Source organism: Melanotaenia boesemani, chromosome 1 (genome assembly GCF_017639745.1).
Source record: "Melanotaenia boesemani isolate fMelBoe1 chromosome 1, fMelBoe1.pri, whole genome shotgun sequence".
In the NCBI taxonomy this organism is placed as follows: Eukaryota; Metazoa; Chordata; class Actinopteri; order Atheriniformes; family Melanotaeniidae; genus Melanotaenia; species Melanotaenia boesemani.
In genome coordinates, this window is record NC_055682.1 from 35,756,870 (window position 1) to 35,776,267 (window position 19,398).

Genomic DNA, 19,398 nt, shown 5'->3' on the forward strand with positions numbered 1-19,398 from the left:
CCGCGCTACTTCTGAAGGCGCAGTCTTGTAATTTAGGGACATTAAAAGACTCAATGGTCAGAGACCAAATTGTTTTCTGGCGTCAGAGACAAAAAACTTAGAGAGGGACTTTTCCGTGAGTCCGATTTGATGCTTGATATGGCTATTAAAATTTGCTAAGCGAGTGAACTGTCCCACAAACATATGAAGACGTTCAGTGAAGTACCGAGTGCCACACCACCTGTAAGTGAGGGAGCACAGATCGGCGCAGTGTTGTATCAGGGCGGGAGATGTTGCCAGCGGTCCAGGACTGCACCGCAGACTGAGGACGCCATATTTTCCTGCAAGTGCTGCGGATCACAGCACAAGCCAAGGCAGTGCAATATTGTGAAAAATTTTGCTGATGTGTTCAAAGGGTTTGGTACACTGCCTTTTACGTACAAAATACAGCTGAAGGAAGGTATTCAACCGGTTGTACATGCACCACGCAGGGTTCCAGCTTCGCTGCGTGAAGCCCTCAGACAGGATAGCCCACCTGGGTGTGATTGGGTGTGATCAAAAAGGTCCAAGAGCCTACAGATTGAGTTAATTCTATGGTGGTCACCAAGAAAAGGAATGGTGAGTTAAGAATATGCTTGGACCCAAAAGGCAGGTAACAGGATGTGAACAGGATGTTTGTTACTGATGACAGTTTGTCTCTCTCTAAGAAAATGGGGATGTTATGATTTTGTAAGGGGTCGCTGCTGCAAGGTACTGTTTGACTGATGCAGCAATAGAAGAAGAGTGTGTATGTAGAGTGTGTACACTGTGATGGCGACTAGCCACAGTCTATTAAAGTTGAGCGTTAACACAGCAAACCTCCTCCATCCTTAAAACACGAACACAACACTTTTTTCTGTTTTTAAGGCATTTACTGGGAGAGCAGTTTGCCGCAGCTGTAGTGGGCACCGCCAAGGTAACCATGTAAATAGTCACGTCCGTTTTAAATGTTACTGCTGTCATGCTTGAATGCTTCCTTTAGGTTGGCATGGTTGTTAGGCAAAACATCCATCAGAGTTCAACTCCAAGTTTTAACATCAGTTTCAGACAATATCAAACATGGGGACAGTGGAGATCATGATAAGGTTTATTCTCAGAAAGAGATATAAACAGAGACAACCCAGCAGACAGAGTTGATCTGTGCAGCCATTTAATGCATGTGTTGCACGTCCAGTGGCATGGAGTGCGCGGACAGAGAATTTTTAATCTGTAATTGAAGAGAAGCAGACACAAGACATGTTGCCTTACTTGAAGCTCTCATCAGAATCTATTATTTCTACACTGAAAATAAAGTGCTTGACCACTAATACAGAAACAGTGATAGCAGTAATAGCATTATATTCTCTATTAAATCCGACTACAATCATTACATCAATATTGTGTCTGTGAACGTTAACCACAATTTGTATTTTTTTAGCTATTAACAACTCTTGTTATGCCTAAACAATGCTGACACAATACTTTTCATGGCTCCTTCCTTAGTCTTTAGCCTTCGATTAACTGAGTGCTGACCATGCCTGAAACACACATCTAAATAAGTGCATAACAACATCAATTCAACTATATATAATATGTCAAAACCTTAGCAAAGTCAGGGAGCAACATTCTGTGAACTAGTCTGGTCCAGTGGTCCAAAGCTTACACACGTTTCAGCAATGCTACTGGAATTTACTTATAAACAGCAGCATTTAACGTTCAAAGTTGACACACCCTTGTTCTTAAAGTCCCTTTACTCCACAAGGGTTCATATTCACTATTAGTTGTGTGCTATTGAGCCCAACTGACCTGTTATTGGAGCGAAGCAGACACAAGACATGGTGTTTGACTGGCAGCTCCTTACCGACAACATTCTCCCCAATGCAAACGCCTCCTGCTGGCTTGGGCATCAACCTAATTTGGAAATAAGGATATCAATCCCAAACTTTAGGTAATATTTTTAAGCAACCTAAAATAAACATACAAAGACAATCTGACTACAATCTGTGTGGGTCACACATGGCAGCTTCACTGCCCCCACAGTTTCTCGTGGTACTACGTTTACTGCATTGTGCATGGATGCAGGGGACAGATGGAGGGCTCCCTATCCATCAGTAGGGTAGAGAATAAAAGGACCTTTAGGTTTTTGTACTTTTTGAGGTTCTGAAGGTATTGGAAAAACTTTTCTGTCAATTAAATTAGGACATTCACAACTTTTTCAGAATCATTGATTGAACATATATTTCTTTTAATATCTTGTGTGTAATCGTCCAGTGTGTACTGCCAATCAACTTTGTGTAACATGTTAGCCATTTAGTCTAGAAATTAACCCTGGTGCAACACAAAGCTGTCAAAGGTCAACTTAAACTCCCAGTTAGTTTGTATAAAATTATTTAACAATATTTGTTTTATAACATTCAACATCATGAAAGTCCACCAGAGGCTATTACTGGCTCACCTCAATAAGCAAGTGAGCACCTTTCAGGACTTACTACAGTTTGCTTATCATCATGGGCTTGGGGTTGAAGATGCCATCTACCTGCTTCAGCGAGCCCACTCATCTATACAAATCTGAGTTCACTTTTTAAATGAAAGTGGAAATCTTGATAAATTTCAGTCCGGCTTCCGACCTCATCACAGCACTGAAACAGCTCTGGTCAAAGTGTTAAATGACATTAGGTTGAATACCGATTCTGGTCAAGTATCAGTCCTGGTTCTGTTGGATCTCAGTGCTGCGTTTGATACTGTAGATCACAGAATCCTGTTGCACAGGCTGGAAAACTGGGTTGGACTTTCTGGAGCGGTCCTTAACTGGTTCAGGTCCTATTTAGAAGGCCGGAGTTATTTTGTTACGATCGGCAGCTATGAATCCGAGCGAGTGGCCATGACTTGTGGAGTCCCCCAGGGGTCAGTCCTTGGACCTCTTCTGTTCAACTTGTATATGCTCCCTTTGGGTAAAATATTACAAAACTACAGCATTAGTTATCAAAGTTATGCAGATGATACACAACTTTATGTGTCTCTGTCACCAGATGACTGCAGTCCAATAGACTTAATGTGTCAGTGTCTGGAGCAAATAAACACCTGGATGAGGGAGAATTTCCTACAATTAAATGAAGACAAAACTGAGATTATTCTGTTTGGTAGCAAAGAGAAGAGGGTCAGCATTGGCAAACACCTGGAGACTCGGGCTCTTAAAATTACCAACCAAGTTCGTAACCTGGGAGTGTTGATAGACTCAGATCTGACTTTCAGCAGCCATATCAAAGCTGTCACTAAGACAGCTTTTTACCAGCTCAGAAACATCAACAGAATTAAAAGTTTAGTCTCCCAGAAAGACCAAGAGAAACTCATCCATGCATTCATCTCCAGTAGACTGGATTACTGTAATGGTCTTTTAACAGGACTTCCTAAAAAGAGCATTAAACATCTGCAGCTCATCCAGAACGCTGCTGCTAGAGTTTTAACCAGGACTAAGAGATCTGAACACATCACACCAGTTTTAAAATCTTTACACTGGCTTCCAGTCAGTCACAGAATAGATTTTAAAACCCTTCTGATCATTTACAAATCCCAGAATGGTTTAGGCCCAGAATACATCTGTGATATGTTCAGAGAATATAAACCTAGCAGAGCTCTTAGATCCAAAGACTCTGGTCAACTAGTCCAGGCCAGAGTCCAGACTAAACATGGAGAAGCAGCATTTAGCTGTTATGCTGCAAACAAATGGAACAAACTGCCAGTGGAGATTAAACTTTCCCCAAATGTAGACATTTTTAAATCCAGGTTAAAAACATTTCTTTTCTCATGCGCCTATGCATGAAATCTGCACGGTAACTTTTTTTTTTTTTTTTTTTTTTTTTTTTTTTTTTTTAACTTATCTTGCTTTTAATCATTTTAATGTAATTTATTATTTTATTGTGATTATGTGTTGATTATGTGGTGATGCCTTTTACTATTCTAAATATCTGTAATGTCTTTGTTTTATGTAAAGCACTTTGAATTGTCCTGTACATGAAATGTGCTATACAAATAAACTGCCTTGCCTTGCCTTGCCTTCAACCAACAGACTAGACCAGAAATGCAACACAGAAGCATCTACAAGAAGGGACTGAGCAGTCTCTGCTTCTTACAGATGCTAAAATCATTTAATGTCTGCAACAAGATATTGCATATCTTCCACAAGTCTGCTGTGGAAAGTGCAATCAGCTTCGCAGCATCTGCAGGGGCAGCAGCATCAGAGCCAGAGACTAAGGGACCACCCCCACAACAGCCGCACCACTAGAGGATATGACATCAATTTGATGAACACGCGCCAAACACAACAACAATAATGGTGACCGTGACGAATTGTGTTGTGGTGCTGCTCCAGACAGTCTTGGCTTGTGTACAGCTTTAGCACCAAAAAGCAGTTTTTACAACATAGCACTGAGCTACTGTACCATCAACAGCGGGAGCAAGCAGATATGTCATTATTTCTGCATGCGCTACATCTTGTTCTAGCTCTGGAGTGTTATTCTTTAATCATCGAAGAGCCCCCCACAGCCTTGTAGTACGTACTACAGCGGTTTCATGAGGATGTTGAAGCCTTTCTCCAAGTTTTCTCCACCATTTTCCACACCTGAACCAGCTTTGGTGCCATGTGGACAAAGCCTAAAAAAAGTGGTTTTGTACTGGAAATAACTGGAGCCGCTGGAGCTGATTGTCTGAAAAAGAATGCTGCACAAGCTGCAATCCTTCCTTCTACACAACACAGTGAGGAACACTAACAGTGTGTTCACTGAGAGGCTTCTTCAGGTTGGCTCCAAGAGAGAAAGATACAGGAGATCATTCCTGCCAGCTATTGTCACCCTCAGCAACTTAAATGACTTTTTAATGATTTCTAAGTTCTTATATTGTAAAAAAAAGTAAACAAACATAAAAGAAAAGCTGGTAAAACATTATAATTTACCTTTGAGAATTAATAAAGTATTCTTCATTATTAAATTAATTAATCCATCCATTCTTTCATTTTATTAAAAGGCCCATAGCCATTTTAATCCATGTTTGATCTTACCTGCAGTGGTAAAACACATTAAAATTAAAATTCTCCCAAAAAGACATATATGCTTGTTTCACTGTTTTCATACATCACAAACTCAATTTATCCAAAGTCTCGCACACAAGACCTTTTCTTTTTTCACCAACCTAACCATTATTCTAGTTCCCACATTTCCTTGTATGGTGAAATTCACCAGGCAGGTGGACAGGTAAGGTGATATGATAAAAAGTACAAACAAATGCTATTTGCTGCAGTTCACATTTACACTTATTTCAAGTACTTTTAACATAACAAGCACATCACATAAAGATTTAGTAAACACTTTTTCCAAAGTAGTTTACAACTGAGAACTGAACTGATGCAATATGAGGATCTATAGCTTACACAAGGACATTTTAGCATACAAACTAGGGAAGTAATACATCGAACCTGAAGCTGTGCTTAGTGGATGACCACTCTACCACCTGAGCCAAAACTGGCTTATTAACTGTAAATTGTAAAAACCAACATCATTTTACAAGTAGAAGCTCTTACATTTTTTTAACGTTTACTGTGAAGAAAGTCACTATTTGACTTCCAAAGCACCCCAACATTTCTTGCAACTTTTTAAAGTGGTTTTAAGAAATATTTCCCTTTTCTCCAGGCTTTCCAACCTTTTTTTTTTTCTTCTAAATATCTGTAATGTCTTTGTTTTATGTAAAGCACTTTGAATTGTCCTGTACATGAAATGTACTATACAAATAAACTGCCTTGCCTTGCCTTTTTTGCTGTTTATAGTACTTTACAAGCATAAGTACAACCTAAACTCTTTAGTAGTCAATCACAAATGTAAAAATGTAGCAAATTAATGCAACAGAACAAAAAGAATTTACATGTTTTTGGACAATGACTGCTTTAAAAAAAAACCAAATGAACAAAAAAACAAAAACAAAAACAAAAAAACCCAAAACAAAACAACAACAACAAAACACACACACACACACACCCAAAAAACAAAACTATTTTCCGTAGTTGCGTCTACACATAACATCTAAGAATGATACCTGAATATCTGTGAATATCCTTTTGAGCTCCATCTACAGTCCAGCCTTTCATCTCTTTCTCAAAGTCCTTTCCAACTCTGCAAAACTCAACATGAGCAAAAGCAATAAGCATTAAAACAATGATCAGGGTTGCTAACTCACACTCACTGAGTGAAACTGCACCGGACAACTGGACAGCCAGCAGCCCAGTAGTCTCATGGCCACCGCTCTCTCAGTTGTATGAATAGTCTGATTCAGTCTGCCTCTGCCTCCTCATGTAAATCCTGCTTCCTAGTGTTTCTGAGCTGTGTGCCACAGACACTGGGTTTTACATGGAAATGGTTGATACAGCCTGGAAGTACATTTTTGGGCAGCAGCTGATGGAGCTGATTGAGGCTTTTTCTCCAGTAGCACAAATTGCAAACTACAAAAGGACAAATATAAAGTATACCCTCTAAATGTGCCGGTGTCTCTCAGATCAATGGCTAAAATAGCATTAATCTTTATGGTAAGATCAGTGGCAAGCCCACTAGTTTTTTGAGTCATATTTGAGAGTTGGGGAAGAGAGATGTCTCACTTAGGGAATTCACCACTCTGTAATGCTTTGCCAGACTCAGGAGCTCTGGCAGCATGTCCAGAAATGAAGAGGAAAGCACCTTATTATTTCATTACTGTTGAGTCTTTACATTATTAATGTGGCGGTCAGGTTTGGCTGACTGTTCTCCTTTGGCTCAGCCGCACATGGACTGTAGAGTCCTGGTGACCACGTTAGTGCACCTTAGTTTGGTAGAGAGTTGTCAGTCCCATTGCCCTGAGAGAAGAAACATGAAATGGACTTATCTGAAATGCCTAATCATAATTGTATTGTCTGTCAGATAAATGGTTGGAACTAAGTCACACTATATAATGGATTAGGTGATAAAAGCCTAGCTGTTTATGTGAAGAGAAAAATAGTGAAAACGCTTTCGGAGAAAAGAAAACCTGCATCTTCTCTGGTACTTTTGATGCAACACTGCAATGTCTTCAAATAAACTAAACTCACTTTTGCTATGGATTAATGTGTTTAGATGAGACATAACAGCTTTCAAAATATTATTTTATGTTATCAAAGTCTAAAACAAAACAGATCTTCCATTTAACACTATCTTGTTTCTGCACCTAGCTGTCATGGTTCCTGGGTTTTGGTGTGTTCTTTGGTTTGTGTTAGATTTTGATCTTGGTTTCTGGTTCTGGTTTTTGTGTCTAGTTTTCTGTTAGGGTCATTGTTTGTGTTATGTTTTAGTTTTTGTCTTGAGTTTTGGTTTGTAAATCTGGGTTTTTTTCACGTTTAGTTCAGTTTTCTTGTTTTCTGTCTTGTGTTCCCTTGGTTTCTGTTTCTGGCTTGTTAGTTCACCTGGTCTACTTACTCACTCACTTCACCTGTTCCTTATTACTCCCTCTGTGCATATATACCCTATGGTTTTCCATTTGCCTTTGTCAGATCCTTATGTGGTTCAATATGTCGCTATAAAAGGTCACAGTCCCCTAAAATGTGAGTTTCCCTGTTCTTGAGGTTTTGGGAAAATAAACCCTTTTGCCTGCATCAGTTCTGCCTCCTGCCTGATCCGCCTACGTTTGGGTCCTCACCCCCACCAACACACAACACCTAGCTATTTATAACTGTTTCTTTAGACACTTTATTATAGCAGCATAATTCAAAGACACATAAGTTGTTCCTGTTTCTTTAGTTACATCTATGAAAATGCCAACGATAACACAGTTTAACAGATTTACAGTGAAACTGCAGTTTTAGACTCACAAAGTGATTCGCAAAGAGCCTTTAGCTGATGACTTAGCATACCTTGCCACGGTGTAGTGTCCTTTAAAAGATTAGAAGACATGCAAGGCAAAGAAGGACAAAAAAAGAAGTGGGGGCATAACAAGCTATATAATAGATCAATAGCATCTGAAACTAATGTCCTAAAAAATACATAAATATATAAAAAAATAATTTATTAATTAATCTTTCTAAAAGCCTAATCAGAGATGATCTAAAGGGTTTATGCCAAAAAGTCATGCTGTGCTGTATGAAATAATAATGATGTTCATTTAAAATATTAATGTTCAAGCTCTTTACAATTACGCAGTTTTCAAATTACGTGCTGCATTTCAAGTTCTGTTTGCACATTTCAACAAATCATTGCACTTTATCCCCATTTTTCCTGAAATAAATTATCGATGGCTCATGACTTTTGCACTTTGGGCTGTTTGAAACTACAGCAGATGCGTAGTATTTTGTTTCAGGGATGCCAAATTCCAGTCCTCAAAACCCACCATCCTACAGGTTTTAGGTGTGTTTCTGCTTCATACATTAAAATCAGATTAACTGATCATTAACAGGCTTGCACAAAACTTGACAAACTGACCCATTAAGGTCCTGTTCTATCATTTGGTAGAGCAATTTTCAGTCACAATAACAAGTTTTTATTAAAATGTTGTGGAAATAAACCTGCCTGAGCCATCTTTACCACAGAATTTGGGTATGTAATACCAAAAGTAGGTGTTTCTAACTCATACTGTTTCAAGATTTTACCATTTTGCTGTTCTCACTCTAGGCTATGTCTATCCGTTACCTCAACCGTTTGTTTAAAAAACATTGTCTTGGTATCATTGTTCAAAGGAAAAACAATACTGAATGCAAAAAACTTCTTTCTTAGTACAAACTTTAAGGGGTTCATCTGAATCAGGTGTGTTGGAGCAGAAAAACGTCTAAATTCTGCAGGACAACGTCCATTGCGGACTGAAACTGGACATTCCAGCTTGATCTAAACCTTTGTAAAGATTTTATGCACCATGATCTGCATAATCCACATTTTTCACATTTTCAACTTTAATCAATGGTAATACACAACAGATAAATTCTTTGTAAAGAAATTCTTTTAGCTTAAACACATCTGAAAAAAACAAAACAACAAAAATCCCATTTGGTCTAGACCCATCATCATCATCATTTATTATTATTATTATTATTATTATTATTATTATTATTATTATTATTATTATTATTATTATTAGTAGTAGTAGTAGTAGTAGTAGTATTTTTATTATTGCTTTTTTGGTCTTTAAAAAGGAAAGGAAAAAGAGTGTCTTAGTTTATCAGCTGTTAAATGTTTGAAACATAAATTTCCGAGCAGCCTCTGAAGGCATTCCTCTGCTGCTGCATGGAGGAGAATCTCTTTCTTCTCTTTTATCTGCGCGTGGTAAATGATGCTGTGAGCTGATTGGCTGCCGGCAGCTGACTTGTGCTCCATCCCGCATGCCGACCCTCACAGAGCCGGAGTGCTCAGTCAGCGCTCCTCACGGTGATCCCCGACACCACTGCCCGCTTCTCACGCACACACTCACGCACACCCACAGAGACACACTCATGAGTGCGCGTCGCGTCCGTGCGCACGAGCGGCCGCTGCAACCAGCTGACTTCACCTGAACGGAGCAAAGCGGCGGGACAGAACCACCAAACAATGTGAGCCAACTGCATTATGCGCTGCCGCAGGTTGTTGCTACTTTTGCGCTCTTTTAGGAGGTAACGGGGAGGTGCAAGCTTGCATGCCATCACCATGGATTGCCTTTTTCTTCTGATATGGACTTTACCTATCCCGCTGGTCGGCTGCACCTCAGTCAAGCTGCTCTCCACCTTCTTGTCCTGGAATATCATCAAGGCATGTTGCACTTTTTAAGAAATATTTACACTTTTATACTCAACCTGTGCATTTGCAAAACATGCATTTGCCTCATCTGCATTATTTATGTCAGCAACAAACTAGTATTTACACTATTATTGTCTTTCATTTAGCTGAAAAGTGATGCCAAATTAAACTCAATTGTAGCTAATGTTTCCACACAGGAACTCAGTTTATCACCACTTTTGCACCCACTTCTCCCCTGCTTGCAACCTGTTGCTACCTGCCTGTCCGTTTATGTGTTTTTTTCCTTTTCTTTTTTGCAGACTTTGCACATCTACTGCACACACACCTCCCACTCTGTTTTAGCCAGCTATTCTTTCAGCAACAGCCACGGATTAAATCATGGTGAGTGCTTGTCTCATGGCATCTATGAATGTTTAATTCCAGCTGGCAGTAGTCCATGTTTGTACAGAAAATGGGAATAAAATGAGCTACATGGAAGTAATGGCTGCTTCTATTGGAGTGGTGGTCTCCCAAAGATAAAGTCTAAAGTAAAATAATTATGACTACTACAAGCTCGTTGTTAAATGATGTTGCTTGTCTGCTGTTCATGTGGTAAAAATGTTCTGAACCTTTTGTTAAGATCTTTTATTGCTGCAATTACCATGAAAGCTTTACAAGTAAGTGCTATGCTCGTTCAAGGATCCCCTCTTGGCTGCTTTGTCTTGTAGGGATGATTTACATTCTCTGATTTACTCCCAGTAATAGTTGGCCTGTTTAATGGTTTAACAACTCTACAAGAAAGAGGAAAACAATGAAAGTCTGCCTGTAGTACTTATGTGTCTCTACTGACACATATAACCGCAAGCTGAAGGCAAATTATCACACTCCTCTTTGGCCAAATATCTTCTAAATGTAGGAAACAGACAGAAGCAAAAGGAAACTGATGGAGTAGGATGTCAGACAGTCACATCAAAATATTTCACAGTTAAGCTTTTTGTCTCGACCTGTCAACTCTTTTCCCTCAGATTATGTGTTTGTAACCCCCGTGGAGGTGGACTCTGATGGCACGTACCTGTCCCATGATGTGAGCAGGACAAGCCATCGCAGCAAGAGGGCTCTGTCCTCCTTTTTGCACTACCGGCTCTCTGCCTTCGGACAGGACATGCACCTGGACCTGCAGCCATCCTCTGTGGTTGGTCCAGGATTCACCGTGCAGACAGTTGGCTCGGACGGCATCTCCATGGTAACGACTGATGTGGGGTTTCACAATTGTCTGTATCAGGGATTTATCCGCAACCACTCAGCCTCCTCAGCAGCCATATCAACATGTTCCGGACTGGTAAGTCTCTTGGAATAACTTGTTTAATTTTTTTTTAAGAAATATTTTACTTCAAGTGATTATCCCCTTCAGTGAATTTATATGGTTTTTTACAAAACCTCTCCAAATATTTTAGATGACCGCAAAGGAGTACTACCTCAAATTCAATGCATTGATTCAGTGCATTGTATATCATAAAAGCCTGTCTTCTAGTATTGTCAGTTAAAGTCAGGCTTCTGTAATATTATCAGTGAACTGTAGCATGACATCATTACCCAAGAGTTAAAGCATCAGTTTCTGGTGCTTTGTCTGGCACCTCTTTGAACATTTGAAGTGGAAATAATAGAATAAAGAGATAAAAGGAGGGAGAGATGTCAAACTGCTGATTGTACAGTAAATAAAGTAACCTAATAATTCATTTTATCACACAAAGTCTGGAAAGTGACCTGCTAAACTTGCTCTTGTGTGCAGCATAGAAAACATACATCACAGACAACAGTTAACACAAAGAAACAACAGCTACTGCCAGAGTTAGCCTCCAAACAAGCTAATATGGGGTTTTTCATATATCATACTGTATATCTATGCTATGTTTTAACAGCTAAATACAGTTTTTCCCAGCTAACATGCTTACTCTATACTGAGAACTTGAAACTAGCGATGCCATGTCAGAGAAGTTTCTCTAAACTTTTATACATCCAGCCTTCAGTTTTTCCCTTTGCTGTTTCTCTTGTTCTTCCCAGCTTAAGAAAATAAACAAATTTCTCTGTTCTTGTGGAATTTGTACAGGCCTTTAGGAGTTCAACAAACAAAATGTATTATTTTTTATTAGCTTAAGGCCTATTTATGCTTAACAGTAAATATGCATAAACAATCTATCTGACCTTTGCATTCATTGCATGCATATTTCAAAGAACATTAGCACTACTTTGCTCTGCTTCCATCATATCTGATAACAATCATATCCTGGCTCCAGGTCTGTAGTTACAGATAAATTAGTTGGTATTAATTAAGAATGAAAACAATTAGGAACCTTACCTAAACTTCTGAAAATTGTGTTCTACTTGGATCCCATAATTTATGACATTCTAATTCCTCACCCAGCTATGACAGAGCTTCCTCATCTGTAATTTCGCTGATTTATACCAACTCTTCCCATTCAAGAGACATATAGCCCCCCCTCCCTTTAAACCACAAGTACTCTGTAATTACAAGATCCTCCACTTTCATTTGTAGTTTATGATGTGTCTGGACCCAGCAGAACTCACACATTCCTTGAAACATCCTACACCAGCCTGGACCAGATAGATGCATTACACCACCATAAAGCCAAACGTCCGTCCATCATCCAGCCTCCGTATGTCTTCTTACCTCCAGCTCCTGCAGTTGTCCTGCTCTTTTGTCCTCTGTGTGCCCTGCCTCTTTGTCTCCTCTTGTTCACAGCAATTAAAGCCAGGGAGAAGTTTGAGCCGCCTGGCTGGCACTGCTAATCTTTGCATTGTTCCTTTCATTAGGCTTGCTCCCACTGACAAAAAAACACCACTCACCCATTCTCTTAAAAGCGCTGCAGTGACACAATGTGATTGGGTTATGATTGCATTTGAACAGGCCAGTATGGAAGTTTTGATCTATTTTTACTCCTCCTGAACACTTGCAAGTTCCCTTTTTCCATTTTTCATCTTCCAAGTTTGACCCCAGGGGCATTTATTGTTGGATCTCTTCACTTAGTCGCCTCTTTTTTTCTTTCTTTTTTTTTTTTTGTTTTAGATGAGCAGCATTTTTACAAAACTAAGAAAAAAAGGAAGATAAAATGAGAGAATATTGCCACTTCCTCTTGTAGTAGTTTTACATTTAGTCTTTTCTGCAGAATATTTGGATATAAATAAAAAAAGGCTCATTGGAACACTGAATAATAGAGTAGGAATAAATTTACTATGATGGAGAGGCGGAAGTAAGAAAAGAAGAAGATTAAAATCAAAGCGCAATACAGAGAAGAGCAAGAGGGTGAAATAATGAATGAGAAGTGATCTGAGCCGAACTGTGCTGTGCTGGGAGCGCAGCGCAAGAAAGTGAAAGTGTTGTGTAAGAATGATTTGAATTTATTGTGCAGGGATGAAGCTCCCAGGGAGGCTGGATGGTCTCTTTACAGAGAGCTGGAGTGATGGACTCGGTTTATGTCAAATGGCTTTGGAAAAGAAATGGAGTGAGAGGAGGAGAAGAGGAGATATAAAGAAAAGGAGCTTCCCTGGTCTTTATTTTATTGTTTCCTTTCAATGGAGAGGAGGAAAGAAAAAAAAAGGAAACAGAATTTTAAATAGGGCTCCTTGGCCTGACTCGTTTGATAACAGCGGAAGTGTCATCACCAGCTACTGGACCAAACCAAGCCCAGATTTTTTTCTTTCTTTTTTTTAAACAGATGGAAGCTGGAATTAGGACTAGGGCGAGATGGTATTAAGATCAGAGCTGGATGGATTGATGACAGATGAAGTGGGATTTTCTGCTGTAAATCCCCATTAATAGCACTTGGTGTTATTTACTTGGTTTTAATCATTCTTCTTGTCCACTGGGAACACAGTGCTTATGCTTTTTAATGAATAAAGTTGGCTTTCTCACTTTTTTGCATGAAATGAAAGGATTTAATTTCAGTTGTAATGCTCTTTGATTTGTAAGAGAAGTGCATGGAGCTGATAGTGGGTGGTGGGGATCTTTTTTCTTTCTTTTTGAGGGTCTCTCATGTGAGGTCACTGTGCTGCTTGACCTCAATCCTCCCTTCTTGGGCATATGGGGGTTGGTGGGTGTCAGCCTCACAGGTTCTCACTATGGAGTACAAGTTCAGAGCTGCTCGCCACTGAAGTGAATGCAGCTAACTGAAGTGATTTACAGCTCCCTTCTGTCCTCCCAGCCCCCTCTCAGGATAGGATTCTTCTCTCTGGGTTGACTGGGGAAGACCTGAGTCTTGCACTGCCAGGCCTGTTCTAGCTCTCTATGGAAAACAGTCACAGATAAATATTCACTCAGAATGTGATCAGACATATATCACAATCACGTTTTATTAAAAAAAAACAACACAGAAGTAAATCCTTCTTTGTGAGAAGCCGGAATGAGCAATACATGGTAACTTGGTAAAGATTATTGGAAATATGTATCATAAGAACTGGGTTAGTCCTAATATACTTGTTACAGCTTTTAAAAAGTTCCCCTGTATGAGAACTTTCAAAAGGCATTTTTCATGGCGTGGCTGTCTTTAAAACAGCAATATTCTAGTCTTGGATATGCTCGGTGACAGGCTGGCTGACCATTACTTTTACTGTGACCTTAAGCCCCTTCAGATCAGGTCAGATTGGGCTGACTGGAAACGGAGCAGTCTGGTCTAGAGTGACCAAAGTGCAAATGAAGAGATCAGTTTTCCTCTTCTTCAGGATCTGCTAAACCCCTTAGACTCACAAACCAAGCGCAGCATCATCAAATGACATTTTAATGCATGCATCCAGTTGTAAGTTAACAGAAAAGATAGAATGTAGGTGGTAAGAAGAGCCTCCCATCTAGCTTTTCAGAGTGGTATTGAAGGGGCTGCACTGCTTGAGTTTGTGAGACTGCTGGAAAATGTGCTTCGTTTCCTCTGTGTTTAAAAGAGACATCCCCTCTGCGTGTCCGGAGACTTAACATTCCTCCCTCCAGCAATAATTGTCCCACAACCTGCGAACTGTGTACTTCTGAGCAGTTCAGGTAGTAGTCTGAGTTGTTAACTAATCATAGGGTTGGTGCTTTTTTTTCCTGGCTCCACCTGCCTACTTGCTTCATTGCCAGCAAATTGATGAGTCACTGGCAAAAAACAAAATAAACAAATACCTAAAATACTTTGCTTCTATATATATATATACATAAATCTTTTTCATTGCTGAAAGGTTGCTTGTTTCAACACAACGTGGGGCGTATTGTGACTGCTTTGGGACAGGGGAGGGGCCTATGGCAGCACTGTTGCTCACTGAGAAGAGAACGATACATACTTTCACATCAGTCTGCATGAGTCTCCAATATCAACCGAAAACGTCGTTAGATTAATTGCTAGTCTTTTTTATGAAAAAGAGTTGCTTAGGTAGTCTGAAAACTTGTTAAATACAGCAACAAGGTTGCTAAGCAACAGCAGAGGGTCTACTTCCGGTATTTGCCTGGATTTGCCTTTGGATGCAGCAGAAGTTCGCATGTCATTCTGAGCACATGACAATAGCAGAATATGCCAAAATGATTTGAAAACAATATTTTTTTCTGATATTACTGTTTTTATGATCGTTTGGAGCCAAAATCAAAATTAAATATATCACACAGCCCCACTTAGAAGTATATCAGTAGTGACTTCAACCTCTTATTCTAAGACCAGTGTGCAACAAAGGTGCATCAGACTGACTTTGCACTGGCAAAGCTAGAACATCTCTGCCTCCTTCCTCCACTGCTGATGTGGATTCACCTTCTGCATTAACACTGCTTCACTATTTAGGCTAGCCACCATGAAACCGACCATGTCTGAAGCCAGGTACCAAAATGGATAGGTTTGAGTCCTCTACCGTCTGCAGTACTGTGTGTACAGCAAAGCCGCAAAACTCGAGGATATGACGTCAATGTGATGAACACACGCCGATTCCCAACCCACCATGATAGACATATGACGCATCCATTACATCCGTTAATACTACACACTGCGTGACGTTGTGGCATGTGTTTGACTCATGGGCCACATATCATTCACACTTTAGCGTGATGAAGGTCGCATTGAAATGATAATGTGAACAACTATGCAAAAAAATCAGATTTCATTAAAAAAAATCATATTTAAGCATTAAGACCTGCAGTGTAAACGTAGCCTTTATCTTGCCAGTGTATGAAATAAAGTGCGACTTTAGTGGTGGCAGAACTACAAATGAAATCAATTTCATGTACATATAAGACCAGTGCATGGGGTTTTAAAAGTATTTGTACATATTTGTATAATGAAATCAATATGTTAACATAGTTAATTTTTGTATATCTGTCTACTATCATTTTTCACTGTAAATATAGTTTATAAAACAATTTGTGAGAATTTGTCTGTTTTTTTTAGTATTCTGAGCATTTCTCTTGTGAGCACTTTTTATGGAATCTCTGTTACTGTTGACATTTACAAAGCATTATAGAACATTTCAGAAGCTCAGAGTTCACAAAACCTTTCAATCAATGCAGTGAAAAATGACACGTCTCATTTAAGATGATTGGCAGGAAGTTAAAAGGGGCTGACAAAGTCACTGTGGAGCTGATGTTAGGGCTGTTAGCGACTTCACCTAGTTGCACTGCGGTGCTGCCTGCATGCTGTCCACCATGTGTGTTGACGAGGCGGTGGCTCCACTCACATCTGTGATGACGGCTGCCCGTGATTTTTGTGGTGTAGCCCAGCCCAAAAAATGACAGTGATTAGGCTATTTTGTTTGTACATGCTGGAAAAAATTTCTTTACCATATATTAGGCCACGTAGATCAGTATTTCATAAAGTATGACAGGCTTGTAAGGACAGAAAGGCAAGAAGAGGAACAAAAATTAAATAAAGTTTTATTTTTACCCTTGTAAAATCTCACAGATATGATGTTTGAATTGCTGACTTCATTGCACACTTAGTGTCACTGTTTCACTTTCTCTGGTCAGTCACCTTCACCTACACTCTTATAGCGACATTTGAAGTTCCTGAGGCCTTTATATTGTGCAAACTTTGTTCAAACGCAATAATCCAGATATGTATGTGTTGACATTTTTTACTTAATGTGGTTTGAGATTAAACTTCTAGATGTTCCTTAGGTAATAAAGACCTAACATCACCCCTCTGTTACCACAGTTTATAGCTTAAATGTGTGTTTACGCACCCAAGTGTCAGACTAAAAACACAGGGGAAAGTGTCATTACACACCACTTCCCGCCCCTCTCAGGCATCTTAGATCAAACTTGCTGTCTGATGGCCGTCGTTGACACGGTGCCGCGTGTTGTGGCAACCAGCAGTGACTGTTGTAAGTGGAGAACTCTGGGGAGGGGGGCTCCCCGTGGTGTGAAGAGGGTGCTTGCTCTTTTCCCAGGCCTTGTTGATGATGCTTGATGCACTTTGAGGTTGCAGAATTCATTACAAAGTGAATATGCAAGACTTTGAGCAGCGTTTCTCATCTCTTTTAAAATTCATGGTAGCATTGAAGCCTCTGAGTTCTTCAGCTGTTTCTTTTCATTGATAATATTTCAGTATTAAGGAAGAAAAAGACTTTCTAACCAAACTGCATCCACCGACTCAATTTGAACATTTAATATTTTTCATTGTCATTTGGCTTCCCAAGGAACTGAGACTATATAAAATACAAGATATTAATCAATTCTGCTTGGAATGAAGACAATATATAACATGTCTGTTTTACACAGTGTGCGCCAAATCCCCTAAGCTTTTCCAGACTTAAAAGACCTTTGAGTGATAGATTTCCTGCCGACTCTTATGCCATTTGTACCTGTCCAGTTTCTAAAAAGGCCAACAAATTGGGGTGTCTCCTCCTTACAATATTCTTCTTAGACTTGGTCATAATTCAGCCCCTGGGTGTGTAGGACTCAGAGCTTGGCACTGCAAGAGGAGAGTAGCCCGAAGGTTTTCCCTGGTGGTCTGGATGCTGACAGTGATGTAGTGCCCACAGTTAGATGCCAGTAGGAGAAAGGGGTCAGGCTCTCAGCATGAGTGTGGGATGGTGTGTGCGTGAAAGACCGAGAAAAAACAGACAGTGTTTGTGTATGTGCTTCTAAGTCCTTTCGTGTCTGTGCAAGGTCCTTCTCACACATGATTAATGGCCAGTGTTGAAGTGTTCAAGTGGATGTCGTAGCTTCACAAACACAGCTCATGCATCAAATCTGACCCACCATTGTCTCCATAGCACTCCACTGACTGGTGCTTTTGTGTAAAACGGTGAAGATTAACAAGCAGTTTGGTCAATTATTAAAGTTTTAGATAGGTTTATCTAGTTTTTCTTCAGGCTATGTTAGCCAAGGCTGAAGTGGATGCCAGAGTTTTAAAAAAGGAAATCAGTTTCTATTTGAAGAGAAATAAGGCTTTTTTTTTTTCTTTTTTTCACAAGTTAACATGATTTCCTGTGGTCTCAAGGAAATGATACGCTTTGGTCAAAATACCACTCAGATCAAGTAGCATAAAGTCCTTTTCAAGCCTGTCTTTAAGACCCACTTCATAACTTTTGCCATTTTCCCAGTGACACACCCCCTATCGACGACTAAGTTGGCATCTGTCTTGCATCCTACCTGCACTGTAAGCTTTCTCCAGACTGTAAAAAGTATGCAGAGCCTTATGCTGACTCTTGACTTATCTCATGCTCTGTCTCTAGTACTCTTGTTTAGTTTAGTTTTGTTTAGTGCTGCGGAGTAATGTCCTCCCACTTTGGTTCCAGTTAAACTGGTGTGAACATGGACCAGTTCGCCAAAAAGCGCCAGAAAAAGAACAGCGTCTGTCTAAAAGCACTAGCAGATAAAATGGAAAATGAGCCGTTATTCATGGCTGGAATTTAGAGAGACATCTACTTCTTTACTATATCTTCAAATGGTCTGTAATTGAAACACACTGTTGCATTTGTATATGAATGCTCAGAATTAAGAACATACAGGGAAAGATTTTGCTGAACTCCACCAAAAAAAAAAGATAATTTCCACGGTTAAAAAAAAAGAGGGGAAAAAACTAAAGCAGCCAAGTGACGAACACTCTCCACTAGCTAAGTATATCATTATCCAAGTTTACCATAAAGAGAAGCATTCACAACAGCAAACACAGGGGATTCACCACAAGGTTAGACCCCACCAAAAGAGAAAAAAAAATCATCTTTAAAAGCCAGTAAAGTTTTGGAGCACTTTCTTTATGCAGATGAAAGATCCGCCTTTATGTGAATGATGGGAAGTAAACAGTATAAAGAAAGCTTGGAGCTGGCCATGACTCCAAACATCACCTGTAAACATCAAGAGGCAGTGTGTGGTGGCAGGGGCATGCATGCCTTCCAGTGGTCATGAGTTAATTGATTGCAACAGAAATCAGATCAGTCAGGTTAAGTTTTGAAGTGTAGAGATAATACTGAGGATTCAGACTAAAGGCCCATTTATCCGTGACGCAGAAGACAAATATGCAGATGGACTGACAGTTTTGGCCATCTACTGCATTGTTTACCTGTGTAATTTAGTCAGTTTTCCATCGTTTGACGCAAAAAATGAAGCAGTACCACTGGAAATTGTGGTGGCAGTGCTGAGCAGAATAGCTGAAATGTGACTAGAGAAAGAAACAAACCAGAGAAGAAGAAGAGGAACAGGAGGATGAAG

The 19,398-nt window shown here is 39.7% G+C and overlaps 1 protein-coding gene across 2 annotated transcripts in view; it reads left to right on the top strand.

The window, feature by feature from the left end:
* The first annotated feature begins 9,390 nt into the window (after positions 1 to 9,390).
* Positions 9,391 to 19,398, top strand: part of adamts18 (ADAM metallopeptidase with thrombospondin type 1 motif, 18) — a 72,147-nt gene continuing 62,139 nt past the window's right edge. For both annotated transcript variants that reach the window (XM_041994755.1, XM_041994764.1), the window contains exons 1-3: positions 9,391 to 9,755; positions 10,043 to 10,124; positions 10,748 to 11,061. In XM_041994755.1, coding sequence (XP_041850689.1) covers positions 9,654 to 9,755; positions 10,043 to 10,124; positions 10,748 to 11,061 — 498 coding nt within the window. In that variant the 5' untranslated portion in view covers positions 9,391 to 9,653. The remainder of the gene's footprint in view (positions 9,756 to 10,042; positions 10,125 to 10,747; positions 11,062 to 19,398) is intronic.